This window comes from Schistosoma haematobium, chromosome ZW, assembly GCF_000699445.3.
Source record: "Schistosoma haematobium chromosome ZW, whole genome shotgun sequence".
NCBI lineage: Eukaryota > Metazoa > Platyhelminthes > Trematoda > Strigeidida > Schistosomatidae > Schistosoma > Schistosoma haematobium.
The window spans coordinates 61,217,243-61,237,825 of NC_067195.1; the positions used below are offsets into that span (position 1 = coordinate 61,217,243).

Genomic DNA, 20,583 nt, shown 5'->3' on the forward strand with positions numbered 1-20,583 from the left:
TACTATCCTATAAGTTAGGTTTTCATGATATGAACTGTTATCAAATGAACTTAGAAGCAGTAAGGAAAGAAAAAATGTGTTACAATGAGTTTGATCATTGTTAGCGGGACATAGATTGGATTAAATCATGCTCAATGCACGCTTGCGTTGGCGCACGCTGATTGGCTAATTCCTATCCAGTCAGCTTAAGTCAATGCTTAGTGAACACTAGAAATCTTCTCATGTGAAAAAACTATAAATATACTAACGTTTTCTCTATTGTGCTTCTACTTCCATCTAACCTTCTTATTTGGAATATAATCTCTCTTACTGTTCAACCGTGTTCTGATTTGGGAACTTGTCGAGTGATTTAGTGTCCAAGAATACTAAGCAATAGGAATAGCTGGGTTGTAATAAAAGAGAGAATTACAACAATTATGAACTTGTTTAAGCTATCTATTATTAATTATCTTCAAAGAAGACAATAAGCAAAATTTAGGAAAAATAAAATGGGGCTAAAGCCAATAAAATTATTTTGATTAATATAAATACTAAAAACTGACCGTAAGTTGGTGACTATTATTTTACACTGATAATAAGTTTTTAAAAAATTTCGATTCATCAAGTCTATTAATGTATATATATGAATTCATTTTGAGTATAGATAAAATTTTATTGTGGTTGTTTTTCTAATAGTTAAAGATAAGAGTTAGTAAACTGCATTGTTAACAATCCTTAGCATTTGATTCCCAACGTCTGAAATCAAAGTGTTTGCAGAATTCATTACAGGATCTTGTAATTTAATGTAAAACTAAATTAGTTAAAGCTTTTGAAAATTTTCAGTTTGCTCTTTTAACTTAGATTGACCAATGTGAATTTGAAATTTTAAATTTTGCTATCAGGTTCACATATTTATCGGGATATTTGAGAAAGATATTCAATAACTTAATTTGACTGATGATTTAATTAAAGTAAAATTGAAAACTATGCCTAGTCGGATCGCGATTATTTGTTGCTATCTATTCTGTGTGTAATCATGAATGGGGACATAAAGTTACAAACTAGGATAAATCAGTTGTCCAGTGTGATATTTTGTGATCTGACTGGTTTTGATCTGTGGTGAAAACCTCTTTCCAATGATAACGAATTTTAACAAAACACCTAATTGAATAATAAACCATTCTTTTCGTAGATCTGGAAAAAACAGCAACCAAAATATCATAATTTTTTATAATATCTCACAAATCATCCTAGTGGATTTTGCAAAAGAACAATCAAGAAGAAATAGATTTTACTTTATATTTCCTGCAATATGAAGAATGAGGTAAGGAAATTATTTTTCTTTACTTAGAAGAAAAGTATAAACACTTCTGACATGCTCAAAACATGTTATTGCATTTCGTTTTAGTGTTCATGCACTTTGATGCTGTGTGCGACTGGAAATACGTTTTTATGTCTAATACTTTACTTATTATGGCATAAAAGTTTAATAAATTCGAATCCTCACATGTTCTATTTGATTGTATACATGGTATTACTTATATATGAAGATATATTGACTGACAAAGTAATAGCAAAAGTTATATATTGAATGTTACTTGGAAGTTCCTTTAGGGTAACGACCACAAATGGAGTCCACTCAATTACTAATATGCCCCTGAAAGTTTGGCACCAACTGTATGAATCGAAGTATTAATCCAATAATGTTTTCGAAGTAGCTCATGCCAATAATCTCACGCAGTGTAGAGTGGCCTAACAAGGTAGTTCAAAACTGATAGTCCTAAATCACAGGTTTTGGTCAATAAAACAAAAGAGGAAACGACACAAATAGCATTTATTTGAACACCAAAGACAGCGTAGGTATCAATCAGTCAATTAATAATGTCCATTCACAATTTATACAAATAAAGAATAGTTACTGAATATAAATGTGATTAAACATGGAACGTCACCAAGAAAGAAAAAGATTACTTCCATTTACATGTCATTATATTATATAATGAAGAATATTTGGGCGAACAATTGTCTTCAGTAACTTCATCATCAGGCTCTACAGTTATAAGTCCATAATTATGATATTTTACAAAGACCAAAATAAGGCATGTATTAACGAATTTGACAATGTTATATGTTAAAAATGGTGAACGTTTGCATCTGTTACGATATATTTACTTCAAAATTGTGTTTTCTGTAAATTAGAAAGGTCATTTCATAAAGGTCAAAATGATTTGAAGCGTCATGTCACAATCAGTATAATGGTGAGAAGCCGTGACCAGTGGAGGCCAATCCGTGTCGGGTAGAGACAGACGTTCACCTCTGACAATCGACAAATGGTTGCGCAAGATCGATTGAAGTTAGACATTAACACTGTTGGGTACCGGCTCAATGGTCTAGAAGTTAAGTGTTCGTGCGCGAAACCGAAGGTCCTGGTTTCAAGTTCCGCGTGCAGAATCGTGAATGCACACGGCTGAGGAGTCTCATACTTTGACGAAACAGCCGTCCAATGCTTCCAGGTTTCCTATGATATCTTAGCTTAGACCGACTCATGAATTCAATCACTAAAGCATAATATGTAGTAAGAGAGGTGTCTATCGAGGTAATTACGATAAAAAAGAATTCATGTGGATTTGGAAATATACATGTGAAGTTTTGTTGTAAGAGATAAAGTAACTAAACAGTTGAAGAATACCTCTACAGAAAGCATTTATTCTTCAACAATTTGTTTCAGAAAATTATATGAACAATTTTCTGATTTATTTTCACACATTGATTTCTTAAGATGATCCAAATGACTGAAAAATGTTGATGGGATGATTATAGTGGCTAAGAAAAACTGAAAATCTCAACTGAATATATATATATATATATATATATATATATATATATATATATTAATAGATGAAATCAGTGCTCAACTGACTGAATATATAATTAGGGAATTAAGCTGTTACTTTAATACAAAATACTTAACCAAGATAGAAGGGCAAATCGGATAATAAATGAATGAAGGGGATAAAAATAAAACTCAAAAAGAAATCGATAGGCTTTCAGTTCTGGCTATGGTAGTATAAATGACCTTAAATTACATGTAAATATGTTTGAAAATCTATTCATTGTATATCAACAGGAAGAGCTTTCTTCGAAAGGAAATAAATATTGTTCCAGAATTATTTCAGTTTCAAATAAGATAATCTATAAAAACCAAATACATATGTATCACTAATCCATACAACCATTGATTAGAGAAACAGATTAGCAATAGGATGATAAATATGTGGTCTATAAATAACAATCACTAAATACTTTTGATGATATCTAGTTTTCTGAATAATCGTTGCTTTTTAATATAAGCTAGGCTTTGCATAAGATTTTCTACATCGCTTAAACAGCATGTTGAAGATTCGACATTCACAATTCAATTTTCAAACGTAATTTATCATAAAGCTAAATGAACGCTTTTGAAGTTTAGTTTTTTTAAGTTGTAACATTTTCCACCACTTCACTCTATAATTCAAAATGGTATTGAGATGTCTGGAAATATAAATGTTTCATCATTTTTACTGAATATTTTGAGTATTCATTTACTAGGCAATCATTCCCTAAGAGATCTGTTCTTTTTTTCTCGATCTGTTCAGTTATATTTTACGAAATACTCTTTTGATGTATGACCATCCAGTAAGGTCCTTCAAGATTAATAATATTTGTTAATTACTCTGATCTATGAAATAAATATAAATCACAGAAGATCAGAAGTAGCTGATGAAATTTGCCTAGATGTAGGATAGACATTGTGACTTATGTAACATAGGATACAGAAAAAATTTGATTATAAACAAAATTAAATTTTGTTTACAAATGCTACTGTTGAAAACAATCATCTTAACATAAGTGACTGGTTGAGATAGAAATGAAAGGATAAAAGAGCAGTATAATAAAACGTATCATAAAAACATACGATTATAGATATCTTTTTTTGATCGTTTCAAATCACATTTCAAACATCATTGACTTAAAAACAACCAATGTATAATTCGGATAGAATGCTAAATAAAGAAATTAATTTTGTCAGTGTGGTTACGAACTTATTTCTGAACTTGTGTCTAGAAAACATTAAGTGCATTAAGCTAGTGATTTATGAGATGTCAGAAGCTGGTCAGCATAGAAATAGAAAAAACGAAAGTATAGTTTGGTTGAATCTGCCAAATGTAGTTACTAATCAAAGATTTGTAAAAGATCAGTAATTAAGTGTTTCTCCTTAAGATAATTCTGTATTACTTGTTTGAATCTTCCTATTGATATTTAGGACTGCAACTGATCGGTCTCTTATGGTATATGTGCATCCTGTGTGAATCGCCTCGATATTGCCTTAATTAATAACCATTGTAAGCGAAGATGGATGGTAGCTAGAACTGGAATCCAGGACGCTCGTTTCCTCCTATTTAGGACTTGTAGGCTGGACGACTAGATGTACCTGCATCCCAGAGTTGATGTTTACTCCGGGACTAGGAGCCATTATCGTTCGCTCCATAAGTCATTGCGTTACCCACTTAGCTACTGAGTCGTGTTAGGTGGATCCAGCTGACGAGTCCCAAATAGGACGAAACGTGAGTCCTGGATTACACTGCTAGCTACTATTCATCTTTGCTCCTCATTAAGATTTGTTAAAATGACATAAAGAGAAACCCTTGTACATAGAGAGATATATTCACTCTTTGACTAATTATAAATAAGAAACATAATGATTTTTTCTCGTTATTTACTCTGTTACTAACACACTAAATCTTTGTGTACTTCCTTACTATTGTTTCCACTCCCACACCGTGGTTTTTTGTTTCCAATGTCGCTTGAATTTGATAGAACATCAGCCAATTAATATGTATATCATAAATTTCACTGACTTTCTTCTTATTTATGCATCCGAATTAGAACAGGGTTTTGAAAACATTTCTCTTCTAAAATATATGAAGTAAGATAATCCTATCAAAAGTTCTGACATGATTTTTATTCAGCATTAATCTACGCCTAGGATTTCTCTTTCATGCTTCAAACAAAAGGATAAATGAATTACTATAGCTGAATGTAATAGTTTGATTTACGTATATGTAATTACTTTTAAGGTTATTTTACATGCTCACATTAAATATTTTGCAACCTAATTTTAAAAATGTTCCTGTCTCTGTCACCGTCAATTTCGTAGTTAAGGCAACTACCTGATGTGATTTCTTTTTGCTATCATAGGCGGCAACCTCACTGTAGTCCTCGAATCTGAAAACATTAGTCACTTACAGAAACAAAGCTACGTTCTACATAAAGATGAACATTATTTCCTCCGTATTTCGTATCCAGAGTTTATCTGTCAAAGCGTTTGATATACCAAATTTCAGTCGATTTTTATATCTCTATAAGCACTCAGATAGCACTATAAATCCATCATGAATAATATCCATGATTACGATTTTAAAAAAACAACTATTTTAACAATAAAGGCGAGTCGAAGCCTAAATTATTTCATTGATCACCAATTATACGAGAGAATTCATTTTATAAAAACAAGTTATCATGAGAAAAGTTTCTCATGCTAGAAGCTTGAAAACAGAAAGCAAACATATCTGTTTAGAACAACTGAAAGACCCGTTAATTGTATTTTCATGAATGAATTCAATAATATGAACTAACATATAGTTACTGTATAAAATAATCTTCTTTATACAACACTTGTACTTCTAATTATACAAAAGATCTTGCTAAATTATTTATTAGTTTATTACTCATTCCTGTAGTAGTCAGAAAAAGATTATGGTACTTTGCGTTTGTATATTACAGACTAAATCTAAACACGAACATTTTGACAAAACTAGTATTTTAATAGTCGAATTCATGAGTTCATCTAAGCTTGACCATCACTGAAAACCTAGCACCACTGGACGGCAGTCTCATTCCAGTATGGGACCAATCATCAGTGCACATCCACAATCCTGTATGTGAGACTCGAACCCAGGACCTTCAGTTTCGCGCACGAACACTTAACTTCTAGACCATTGAGCCGGTACCCAACAGTGTTAATGTCTAACTTCAATCGATTTTGCGCAACCATTCATCGATTGTCAGAGGTGAATGTCTGTCTCTACCCGACACGGATTGGATTCTCACTAGAACTCCAGGAAATCATCTTATATTAATTAATATTAACTGAGAATACATATAATTCTAGAAAGTGAATGTTTGATGTCATCAAATGAATTCAGAAACTAGTGAAAGACAGAAAGAGACTATGAGTGAGTGAGTAAAAACCTAATTAATAGAGAGTGATGATGAATATGGTAATTTCTTACTCTTTTATGTCTGATTCAAATTTAGCATAATTGTATGCGAAACATTTACAAAAAACATTGTGGGAAATCTTTTGAAAAGAATTTATTTCATACTACCTTTTTGCATTTTAAGTAGGCAGTTAATGAATCCTTAACTATTACAAAATCTAGAAATATTATTTTGCTTTTCAGAGGCTAAATAAATTGTTGTGTAAGTAAACAAAAGCTTTGAAAGCAAAACAGAATTTCAGATACGAAAAGTTTTACTGATTATTAGAAATTTCATTGCCTGAAGCTATATAAATGTATATATCATATGATAATTAGGCAAATAAGAAATGATAGCATATGATATTACGTAAACTGGATGAGAATTACGAATGTCTTTGTTCATCACAGAGTATAACTTGACTTAGTTTCGTCTGCATTCATGATATACATATTGTTATACTACTACTAGTTGAATATAGAATACAATGTACGTTTTTACAGTTTTTGATGATTAACAAACCCACTTAAATGACTGAACTCACTGAATAGTGGTCTTCAATATTAAAATATCATTGTGTTCCATGTCCGAATTTTATGTTGTTGTAGGTCATTATTCATTGAACAAACATAAAAAATCTTGGATGGCATTCTTATTTGATACCTAGACTTCTGACTCGTTTGTGTCTGTTTTACTATGGGGTTCGGTTAAGGAAAACTCCGCCTGGAGTCCCTCCGGGGGCTACTGCCGGACCCAAGCCCGGATAAAGGAGGAGGGTTGGGCATGGGGTTAGCGTCCCCATCCCGTAGAAAACTAACTCGCTAAAAAAACGCTAACCAGAAAAAATTATTCAAATCTTTTAAACTCTGCCCTGGGAGTCAGAAGGTCTTCATTTAGAAGAATTATGACGCCTCATGATGAAAGCCGAATCCCTTCGGAAGTTACGAGGCCGATGCCCCTTCTGACAACCAGAGCGACCATTTATTTAGGTACATGGAATGTTCGTACAATGTGGGACACCGGGAGAGCCTTCCAAATTGCTGCAGAAATGAGAAGATACAACCTAGAGGTACTTGGGATCAGTGAAACACATTGGACACAAGTTGGACAACAACGACTAACTACAGGAGAGTTCCTGTTATACTCCGGCCATGAAGAAGAAAATGCACCACATACACAAGGAGTTGCATTGATGCTGTCCAAACAAGCGCAAAATGCGCTTATAGGATGATAATCTCATGGACCAAGGATCATCAAAGCCTCGTTCAAAACAAAGAAAGAGGGTATTTCAATGAACATCATCCAATGCTATGCGCCTACCAACGACTACAATGAAGACGCTAAAGATCAATTCTACAATAGGCTGCAGTCAACCATCGAGAAGTGCCCAACAAAGGACCTGACCATTCTGATGGGAGATTTCAACGCCAAGGTTGGAACGGACAACACTGGATATGAAAACATCATTGGACGACACGGACTAGGAGAAAGAACGAAAATGGTGAGAGATTTGCAAACCTATGTGCCTTCAATAAACTGGTCATAGACGGCACCATATTCCCACATAAACGCATACACAAAACCGCATGGACTTCACCGGATCACTCTACACAAAACGAAATCGACCATATTTGCATCAACAAAACGTTCAGGAGGACTATAGAGGACGTGAGAACCAAGAGAGGAGCTGATATAACATCAGATCATCACTTGCTGGCCGCCAAGATGAAATTGAAACTCAAGAATCACTGGACAACGGGGCGGACAATATCACAAAAGTTCAATACGGCCTTTCTTCAGGATACTAACAAACTCAACAAATTCAAGATAGACCTCAGCAACAAGTGCCAGGCCTTTCATGATCTACTCAATGGAGAAGGAACTACTGTGGAGAGCAACTGGAAGGGGATCAAAGAGGCAATCACTTCAACGTGTCATGAGGTCCTGGGTCACAAGAAGCACCATCACAAGGAATGGATCACTGTTGATACATTGGATAAGATTCACGAAAGGAGGAACAAGAAGGCAGCAATCAATACCAGTCGAGCAAGAGCAGAAAAAGCCAAGGCACAAGCTGAATACACAGAAGTAAACAAGCAAGTGAAGAGGAGCATCAGAACCGACAAACGTAAATATGTAGAAGATTTAGCAACGACGGCGGAAAAGGCTGCAAGAGAAGGAAACATGAGACAATTGTATGACACGACAAAGAAACTCTCTGGAAATCGCCGCAAACCAGAACGACCAGTGAAAAGCAAGGAAGGCAAGGTAATCACCAACATTGAAGAGCAACAAAACAGGTGGGTAGAACACTTCGAAGAACTCTTGAATCGACCAGCTCCACTGAACCCACCCAACATCGAAGCAGCACCCAGGGACCTCCCGATCAATGTTGGCCCATCAACAATTGAAGAAATCAGCATGGCCATCAGACAAATCAAGAGTGGCAAAGCAGCAGGACCGGACAGCATCCCAGCAGAGGCACTGAAAGCAGACGTAGCGGCAAGTGCAAGGATACTCCACATTCTCTTCAATAAGATTTGGGATGAGGAAGAAGTACCAAAAGACTGGAAAGAAGGACTTCTGATCAAAATACCGAAGAAAGGCGATCTCAGCAAGTGTGATAACTACAGGGGCATCACTCTTCTCTCAATACCGGGAAAAGTCTTCAACAGGGTATTGTTAAACAGGATGAAGGACTGCGTAGACGCCCAACTTCGTGACCAACAGGCAGGATTCCGTAAGGATAGATCGTGTACAGACCAAATCGCAACTCTACGGATCATTGTGGAACAATCAATGGAATGGAATTCATCACTCTACATCAACTTCATTGGCTACGAAAAAGCGTCTGATAGCGTGGACAGAACAGCACTATGGAAGCTTCATCGACACTACGGCGTGCCTCAGAAGATAGTCAATATCATACAGAGTTCATATGATGGATTACACTGCAAAATTGTGCATGGAGGACATTTGACAGACTCGTTCGAAGTAAAGACCGGTGTCAGGCAAGGTTGCTTACTCTCACCCTTTCTCTTTCTCCTGGTGATCGACTGGATCATGAAGACGTCAACGTCTGAAGGGAAGCACGGGATACAATGAACATCTAGGATGCAGTTGGACGATCTAGACTTCGCAGATGATCTGGCCCTTCTATCCCAAACGCAACAACAAATGCAGGAGAAGACGACCAGTGTGGCAGCAACCTCAGCAGCAGTAGGTCTCAATATACACAAAGGGAAAGGCAGGATTCTCCGATACAACACAGAATGCACCAATCCAATCACAATTAAGGGAGAAGATTTGGAAGATGTAAAAACCTCTACATATTTGGGCAGCATCAGTGATGAACAGGGTGGATCTGATGCATATGTGAAGGCGCGGATCGGTAAAGCAAGAGCAGCATATTTACAACTGAGGAACATCTGGAACTCAAAACAACTATCAACCAACACCAAGGTCAGGATTTTCAATACAAATGTCAAGACAGTTCTACTATATGGGGCAGAAACCTGGAGAACTACGAAAGCCGTCATCCAAAAAATACAGGTGTTTATTAACAGCTGTCTACGCAAAATACTTCAGATTCGTTGGCCGGACACTATTAGCAACAACGTACTGTGGGAGAGAACAAACCAGATCCCAGCGGAGGAGGAAATCAGGAAGAAGCGCTGGAAGTGGATAGGACACACATTGAGGAAAGCACCGAACTGCGTCACAAGACAAGCCCTCACATGGAATCCTCAAGGCCAAAGGAAAGGAGGAAGACCAAAGAACACATTACGCCGAGAAATGGAGATAGACATGAGAAAAATGAACAAGAATTGGATGGAACTAGAAAAGAAGGCCCAGGACAGAGTGGGTTGGAGAATGCTGGTCATCGGCCTATGCTCCATTGGGAGTAACAGGCGTAAGTAAGTAAGTAAGTCGGTTAAGGAAATTATAGATTCCTTAAAGGAAATATTAACCATATGCCATTTATTTTAATCTTATGATCGACTCTGTCCATCTACTGGTCAAAGGTTTACATTTGCTAGGTATCCAAGATTCAAGAAAGACTATCTCATATTTGTTTAATGAATTTGAGAAAATTCTGCAATTCTTCAGCTCTTCTATTAATAGTATATATAATATTTAGCTTCAGATATCGGCAAATGCAGTGATAATTACCGCAGTTAATGATATTATACTATTATAATCTGTTAAAACCTCATCTATACTAATCAATCTTTCAATTCATTATAAAATGATATAGTATAAAGTTTAAAATCGATTACAAATTCTTAGAAATCAATAAAAATTCCTCTTCCAAATTCTGATCAGCCATATTTTTTCATACAAATAAAAGTCTGGATCATAGAATTACTTGAACTTGATCTTTTTTTTTAAATTATAGTTAGATTTTACATCTAAATCAGTTACATATTAGTAACAAAATAAAACAATCAAAAATTTCTTGAGAAATTTGGTATATATACATATATCTTCTATTTATGAATCTTAAAACTTGTTATCCGATATAATAATTTGATGATTTCATTTATCAATTATAATTCATTTTACAAATATATATATTATTCCTCTTTAATGACTCACATTAACTTGGTGCCCAAATATTGTGAAACTATTCGTTCAAATTTAGACGAAAGTTCTTATTTATAATTCATTCTTATTATCAAGTTATTCACAGCATGAAATCAGATATATTTCTATCAGTATAGATTTTGTTATTATCCATTTATTGAGGGGGGGGGCTTCAACAACAACAACAACAATTTTTTTCTTAAAATAAATTCACTTTTTCCACAGTATAAATTTTTCAGAATGTTTTAAATGGTTGTTGTTGTTGTTGAGTAGAAATCAAATTATTTCTTTAAATATATTTAAATAATATAAATGAGAATACTGTTCAATTAAATGAAAGTTCAATATATAAATTTTAAATTAATTTATATAATTTAATCATTTACTATTTTGATTTTAAATGTGCTTTTATTTAAGAGTTAAATTTAATTTTATTCATCCTCAATCGTTTATTTAAATAAATCTTATCCTATCATAGATATAATTAGCCCCATCCCTCTCCTCTTTACCCTATTGTGTTGAAAGTTTTATTAACCATTTTGATTAACCAATCAAATTTCAGTTTTGTTAACATAGAACCTAAATTTTGATGACAAATGATAATACTGATAAAGTTGGTTTATTTCTTAAAATTATATTTATGTAAATGAATTCTTATTTGTTAAGGGAATATTCTTAGTTTTATTTTATTTAGTTTATTTCGTTTATTTGTTTGCTTGTTCTTTTACACTGTTTTATTGAATACAGAAAGGAAATAATTAACTAGCAATAAACAAAAAAAAGTATCATTGGTTGTATCCATCATTAAAATGCCCATTATATCAAATCACCATCATAATTACTAATAGAGAAAGGATTCATATAAAAATTTGTTAATATAAATCAAAATTGATACATTCACAACAAAAAATCTTTAATTCTTTTGTGAAATTGATATTACTCAAGAGAATAACTCATGTTGCCTATTTTGATAATCAGTTGGATAACATTTTCTTTCAGTAATATTTGTATTCATGCAAACAATTTAAATCCTCATTCTGATTTAAATCAAAAACATTATACTAAAGAAAAAGATTCCAATATTAAAGTTATTTATGAAGCGACAAGATCTGTATGTTATAATAAAGGTCAAGCAATTGAATGTTCTCCACCATTTACAAATATTGCTGAAAGTGTTGATATTAAAGCAACTTCAACATGTGGTCAATTTGATCAATCAGAAGAAATATGTAGATATGTAATGGGACATGAAAAATGTGAAACATGTGGTAAAGGTGAGAAATTTGGAACACACTTATTAACTGATAGACATCAAATGAATAATGAAACATGTTGGATTTCAGGATCTGTTTTACCAGGTGATACAGTAAATCTAACTTTATCACTAGGTAAACGTTTTGAAGTTTACTATATTTCTTTGCAACCTTGTGGTCAATTGCCTGATTCAATTGCTTTATATAAGTCATCTGATTTTGGTGTAACATGGAAACCATGGCAATATTTCTCAACTGATTGTTATCGAGCTTTTCATTTGCCTACCAGTAATGAGCATAATGCACAAATCTCTTTAGCAAACATTCAAGAAGTTTTATGCGTTGCTTTAAAGTCACAAGATGTACATGATAATTCAGGACGATCATCAAATGTTATCGCATTTAGTACAACTATTGGACGACCATCAATGCAACCGTGGAGTTCAGCACTGATCGACTGGATGACTATGACGGATTTAAGAATAAGTCTTATGCGATTTCCGGAATATCGAGACGAAGTTCAATATGATTCAAATGGACTATTTCTAAACCCAAGTTTACTGAAACAAACAAATGTATTTCGTGTTAGTGGCAATCCTGGTATTGGTGGTTATGGTACAAATCCTGTCTTGTCCGAGGCAGGTACACTGGATATGTCACAACATCTATATCAGTCTGATATGCACTATTCAAAAACACCTAAAAGTAAAACACCTGTTCACTTTTCTTTCTCTGATTTATCTATCGGTGGTCGGTGTAAGTGTAATGGACACGCTAACCGTTGTGTCAGAGATCGAATAGTTGGTACAGCAATAACAACAGATAATAATGGTCAGACGAAATCTCAGTGGGGGCCCCTTAGATGTGATTGCCAGCATAATACAGAAGGAACTGATTGTGAACGTTGTTCCCCTGGTTATTTAGATAGACCGTGGGCAAGAGGTACTTCTGAATCAGCTAATGAGTGTAAACGTAAGTTTTTAAAAGTAATTGGATTCTTATAATGCTCTTTTTATAAAAGTAGTATAAATTATATTTTAAAACGGTTGAGTAATTAATCGCCATGTCCATTGGTTAAAGTATAATCCAAGAGCGTAAACCGATCGATAATTGTTAAAGTATAAGATTAATTTATGAAATTTTGAGTTTCGCTTTCTAACTTGCAAATATTTTCAAACATAATCAAAACCAGTAATTAAATAGAGACTAAATTGACCTTTATTTGTAGATTAAACTATCTGTACGGGATTCATGATTGAATGTTAAACAAAAAAGTCTGACTTACTGAAGCTTTTAACCTGGTGATTTGGCATTTCATAGCCTTTACTTTTTTTCTCCAACTACAATCGTCATCTCTGTATATAGTGAGAATCAGTTAAATTTCAGTCAACAAAAATCATTTTGTCTAAGTTTTGATAATATGTTTTGGAACTAATTCAGTTATGTAAATGGAAAAGATCACGAGGCATACTAATATGCGACTTAAAATAATGTTAATAGTACTTTGGTTAATGTTTATTTGATTGACAAGGCATCGTGTTTTTACAGTTGTATTATAATGGAGAACTTTAATGCTACTTCACTGAAATTTATTGATTCACAAATCACTGAATTCTAATTCACTGTGTAAAATTCAGATACTTTAGTTGTGGAGTATGAAAAGAAGTTCATGATTTAGAGTCTCAGAAAAGAACAAAACAACTTTCTAGTGATTTTCGACCATTCGTCAAGTGATATTAGTCCGACTTTATAGTTGATTTCAAATGATGAAATCAGTTTTTAGGACAAGTACCATTCATCTACTCAGGAAGACGATTAAACTACCTTACAAACTGACCGATACAATAGAAAAAAGACTACTAGATTTTAACTCAGTTATTGAAAAGACGGTGATTAGATCTGCTTTGTTACATTTCTACCTCACTTTAAGAATTTCTTCAACATTACTTGTGAATACTGTTTAAACCCTTTGAAAGATTCTACAGAAGTTAAACGTCCTGGTTATGAAATAAATATGTATATAAGGCGCAATAAATAAGTCAAACTATTTTGTCATAATATGATCAGTAAACATTGCATACATTAGATTTCACATCATTAATATCTTTGACATTCATGATTCGTCACAGATTTTCAAATTCGTTAATTTGTCTAATAATTCATAGTAATTCACATTTTACGTAATTATTTCTATATTTACATTTCTTTATAACATTTAAGGGGTATTCTTTTAACAATATAGCTGATTTAATGGTTTTTAAAACTTATCCTCTGTTCATATTTCCACTACTTGTTTTCAAAAAATTGGCTAGTAATTTGATTGGTTTGATATTTGAAATGCTGTATATCCATACTTCCCAGTCAAATCTTTAGAATTATTTCTTCTAGAAGCAACATCTAAAACACATGTTTTTTTTAAACATAAAGTACTTGGAACAAGAAACAATTCTGACATCGTATTGATCTATCTCATGACACACAAAATTATTAGAACAGACTCATCGATTTTTTTTCTTCTGAAAATAGACGATCGTTTTTAGTTCTCATTAAAATATTTGATAAGTTGCTAAATCAGAAATGAAAATTGGTGGATATATACAATTAAATAACAAGGGAGTCATCTTAAATCATTTATTGATTAAAAACACATAGAACACACTATTTTCATCTGACATGTTAACGGGGATTTTGTTCACAACATTCACCGAAGATTCTTAAGCTCTGTGTATAGATTATTTGAAGAGTTCGACACTTACAAAATATCAAATTTACTTAACCTATAAACTCAGTAATCTAACAAAGTTACGGAAATCAGTTCATCAAATCGCAATTAATATTAGTTTATTTAATGTGAAATTTGTACTTTAAGTGCTTCAACAATACCCTGTTTTGTTTACCAAGCAATCGTCTCGAACTGCTTAAACTGTCATAACTTCGTGCTAAATAACGTCAAATCACTAACACAAACGTTTCGTATTACAGACTTGATAATTAGAGTTGAATAGTCTAAGTTCAGTGGACAATATTTCATAAATTTTCTTTTCAATAAAGTAGTTTTTTATGAGATTTTCGTTCATTCCGAAAGCGATTCGTATAATAAAATAACATCATCTTCCTTAAGTTTTCAATGGCTTTGCATCACATTTCAGTTCATGACGTATACCACATCCAAGTTATAGTCTATAATCACTTAAGATAATTTAGCCATGATATGAAATAAAGTTCAAATAAATTAACCATAATAATATTTAAATGACATGTTCTTATAGTATCTATTTCAAGTAAACAATATTAAAATAATCAGTTATGTCCTCATCATCGTTTGAAATGGATCCAAAATTCGTAACGCTGGGTGTAATCTAGGATATAAGGTTCTACTCTTCAATGACTCGGCTAACTTAGTGCATCAATATAGAGGTTTGTGAAAGTTATTATTTCTTACTGCATTAACAGGTTGGCTTAAGTTATGCTACTATGGAAAAAAGGAAGTACTGAGTATCTGTTTCGTCTTGGTATTAGGCCCTTCACTTTGGACGAAACTGTAGGATGAAACAGTAGTCTAGTACTTTATGCTTTCGAACAGCTGTCTAAATTAGGTCGGTTCGTGAACTCAATAAGATATTGTATATGTCAAAATGCTTTTCGCTCATTATTAGATTGATCCAATGTAGTATTAAATTAATGCATGTGTGTTAACTGAAATTTACATATCTAGAGATTGTATTTTAAACGGGAACTTAGATAACTGTCGTCTTGTAGGTTTTTAGTAATTTATGGAATTAGTGATGATAATAACACCGACATAAATTTCAGTTAGAATTCTTCCACAAAAAGTATTCGTAATAGAATTTGATTTGCTAATAGCACTTTAAATGGTGTCATATTTCATGCTGAAGAAAATCAGTATAAAGAAATGGTTTACAGTGTGAAGGCAGTTTCACTGTCAAAGATCAACTGGAGGACCATTAAGCACCATATAGTACTAAATAACTGGTTTATCATGTTTTGAAATACCTAGTGACGACTAAACCAGAAATACATTTTGCTGACTGATATCCCTGAATGAATCAAAAATTAAAATAATGGTAGGCTCTAATTAGTGAGTACTGAGAAGAAAGACTAATTTGAATTCTAAATTGATACTCAGTAGTAGAAATACTTTTATATAATACCGATCAATTCAGGCTCACAATCTAAGATTAATGATGATGAATCCCCACACCTTAACAAAGATTTGAGATGTACTAATAGTTTATGAATATTTTATTTTCGTTATTTAACGGATTTAAACATAAAAATGAAAATAGGTGACAAACTGTTTAACTATGAATGTGTTTGGTTACTCCTTGATTCTATTATTCCTTGTTTCAAAATTATAGTAGCAATATTATTAACACTCTGTAGTCTTATTGTCATTCTTTTGCCATTAATATGATTACCTCTAATATAAAACTAATCAATTCAACTAGGTAACCAAAGCATATTTCAAAAATCCGTTAATAAAATTGTAAATAAGAGTATAAATTCGACTTATAATAAAACTTATTTCCTACTCACTACTTTTAATAGTTTAATATTAACAATCATCCAATTCATTTATATATTCACTATGAAAATATACACACAATACTCTATTTTCATATCTCATCATCAGATAATCCATTATATTATGAATCGTTTAAAGGTAAATGAACGATTATCTTTCGAAATACTTTATCAAAATTTCATTTCACTTTTCACGTATATTTTGTGTTTAAATACATTAAATGTTTCAGTGTTTAACTGTTAGCACCAATGTTAGTTATAATGTGTATTACATAATATTAAAGATTCCCATTGTGAAAATTAGAACAACACATATAAGCATACATAATACATGATAAACTACCGTACTGTAAAAGAAAAGTTTTTTTAAAAGAAAAAGTTATTCCCATTAGTTTTCTATAGGTTATTTGTAAGTTTCGACTGTACGACTGAATGTTTTGTCATTAAAAAGGGACAGTGAATTAAGCAAACAAAAAAACTTTTTATTTTTCTTTCTTTAGAATCGTTAACATATCTAATTGCTCATCTAGATACCGAGAAAGTTCGCATCATATATAGTCTAGTCAGTGAGGATATGTTGTCGGTGAAATGTAATGATTTTTTTCAAAAAAAGTGAAAATAACTTATACAAATACCTTATTGGTAGACCATAAAAGGAATTCTTAATTTGTGTCTTATGTAGGACATAATATAGTCAAAATGGAAAAGATATTTAGAACAAAAACACTTTTATACATGTCAATAATGTAATGGGTCTATAAGATGAAAATATAAGTTTTAGTTAAAAAATAACTTTAACTCTTTTCAATCTCGTAGCTTGAATAAGGTAATTTGGGAAAAATAAATAAAGGAGAGAAAAAAAGATATTTTTTCATATGAAAAATACAGATTTTTCTAGGCTATTCATTTTTTTCCCTAAATTTGTAAATGGGAATTTTCGCATTATTAAAATCAGATTTAGTTAACTAACCATTTGGGAAATAGGAAAATTTTATTTATGGTTCATTATTAGTTTGCTAGTTAAAAAGGCTTGGAGGTAAAAAGAAATTCTATTTGGATGCATATAGAATAGTAGCCTATGGATATTTTTATTTAGTATTATATCCTATTCCTTATTTTGTTTGCTACATCTTTTTGTCTGTCACATTGATTTCACGACTTAGATAAGATCGTTTTGCGGAGTAGATGTGAGTCAGTCAGTCAGCTACAACATAGAACCAGGCACATATATGTATTGGTCCACGTTGCCATACCTCATTCACACAACAAGATGAACACAAAATTTATAGAAACAGTTAATTCAGTGGTGGTAAAAGAAAGATTGCATATAACGACATAGTACAGGAAGGAAGAATTAGTTGGTAGAAAGAGAGATATGAAGCAATTTTAATCTCCTAGTTTAAAAGGAAGACAGAGAGCGTATACACCTACGCCATCGTGATCGATTCTGAGTCACGTCACACAGTCTCCAATTATTGGTTACGATAGTCACGCGGACCCCAACCAAGTAGTCGGCATCTACCAACATGGCTAAGACTAGAAGTTAGTGACTTCAAGCACTGATGCCACGTTTTGGTTTGGCCGCACCCAACTTTCTTCCAACCATCACTAGTCGGCATTGCGCGTCGTGATAATCGGTGTTCAGGCATAGGTAACACGTGTCCCAACCACCTCAGTCGATGAAGATTCACAACCTCATCAACTGACTAACTATTGTTTCATAATATCCTGTGTCTCACATCACTAGTCTGTAAAAGACTACTTGTAATTGTGAACATTAAAAATGGAGTAAATAGGAAATTTATGTGAGATTGTTTAATTATATATAATTAGAATTATAGAATACCGTTCTTTTTAACGAGTAGGTTAATTGCATGAAATTCTATTAGAAACGGTTGTTGAGTACATTTTTTATACCATTGTTGTGATTTAACTAAAGGCTTTTAAATGGTCGTTTTGTGTTGACTAGCCTTCATGTACTTGATTTTGTATATGACAGTCCAATGCGACATTATTCAATGGTAATGTAGTAGTTTTAGTTATAGAAAGAAAACAAGTATATGTAAGTAGAAGATTTATATCAAGTTTTTTAATGATTGACAATTTCGTGTTACAGTTGCATTAAAATTGTGAAGAAACTTTTGAATTCCTCATAAAACTAAATGAGGCAGTTAGAAAAGGAATCTTTAAAATTCAAGGTTGCTTACCTTTTTGTAACAGTAAAAGGCAATGAGATCGCTTTATTCCGTATATGTTGTTTTAATAATTTTGTTTAAATTTCTGATTATCCTATTGAAGGCCGTACTGTTCATATGAACTTTTCCGAAAACAATTTCAAGATTTGAAAATAAACTATTTGTTTAACAATTTTAGTCAATGACCTAGTCAAAAGCCTTTGATTTTGCTATAGCCTCAGTGTAACGGTCTATAAGTAATTGATTATTATTATGATGAAAATAAGTAATTTCTATCATGATGTATAATATCATTGAAAGAAACCAAATTTATTTGAGTATAATCTACAAGTTATAAAGTCGTTATTCGCTTACTTCCCTTTCAGATTTCTATTTTATTCTTAATGTTTGTTCATTTGGAAGTTAAAGGGTTTCCTATCCAACTTAAAACTTATTCAGAAGTTCGTTTACTTAAAATTTGTACCGAGTAACATACTACTAATATATTTACCAGTCTAACATATAGATATGGAAACTGTAATATTAAAGGTAAACTCTAGATAAATAGATACACAAGTAGGTCACTTTAGAATGACTATGTGAAGTGATAGATATTCAAACAAACTTAAAGTTCTATTTACAAGTACACATTAACACAAGAGAAAAGATGTAAATAAGTGATTATATTTGTTTTAAGAACTGGGCAAATAGCTGGTATACGAAATCTAAACCAAACAATGCATAAGAATCCTAAAGTGATATTTATCATAAGGGAGCTTCAGTTCAGATAAAAGTGAATAGTTAATTTTTTCTATTTCTTTATTTGTAAACATTTTATGTCCACTGTTGCTAATATAGTTGAGCGAATAGTTTTCACAAAATATCTCTGATCTAAATGAGTATTATATCCTAATTATAATATTTGTGACCTCACTAAACTTGTAAAACGAAGTTAATTACTCTCTAGTATAATTCATACAACTAATAATTCGGAACACGAAATTACTTAATCCGATGGGTTGGACTATACCACACTGTCGAACTAATCGGATTTGGGTCAGTAATTAGTAGATTTTAATTTGAAACTAAACAAGAAACTCCTTCGTTGAGTGTTTTGACCGCTTCGAATCGACAAGAGAGAGCGATTATTTTGAAGCTATCTTAAAGTTGAGTTAACCCAGATAAATACAAAGACATACCGAAATCCTCTATCATCTGAAAACAAGTTAAATTGCCAATCAAAAAATGTTAGCTTTATGTTTGTTCACAGTAAACTCTTAAGTTGTGGTATTAGTGTTGCCATTTCATCGGCCTAATAACGAGTTCAAAAAGACATGAATTCTAGAAGTAAATGTAAAATTGGTTGTACATAAATAAGCTCTATCTGTCTAGTGATGGATTCCTAATTTAATTTGTTTCAATGCCTAATGGCTGATAATCGCCATATAAATTTCAATTTCTTTTTTTAATTGCTTATGCTTTACAGTGTAGTTATAGTTACACTAAATGATGGCTCATATCAAACCGTTCATTAGTGCATCCTAGTAAATGATTCCCAATATCGAGTGATATAAAAATATAATCTATCTTGTGAAGAAAAGACTGAACAAGTAAAATTCATACTAAGAACATAGTACTTTATTCTAGTTTATGAAAACTTTATACATGATAGCTTGCTCATTTTTATCCCATTTATCATTCTAATTAATGCTCTTTATCATTATTATTATTGTACCATCTGAGTA

The 20,583-nt window shown here is 32.4% G+C and overlaps 1 protein-coding gene across 1 annotated transcript in view; it reads left to right on the plus strand.

Moving 5' to 3' along the window:
* The window catches only part of DNAJC12 (DnaJ sub C member 12), an 86,427-nt gene that overhangs the window by 3,812 nt on the left and 62,032 nt on the right, over positions 1-20,583 (plus strand). Inside the window, exon 1 of the mRNA XM_051211963.1 lies at positions 11,588-13,091. Coding sequence (XP_051072090.1) covers positions 11,822-13,091 — 1,270 coding nt within the window. The 5' untranslated portion in view covers positions 11,588-11,821. Of the gene's footprint in view, positions 13,092-20,583 lie in introns of the transcript that reaches the window.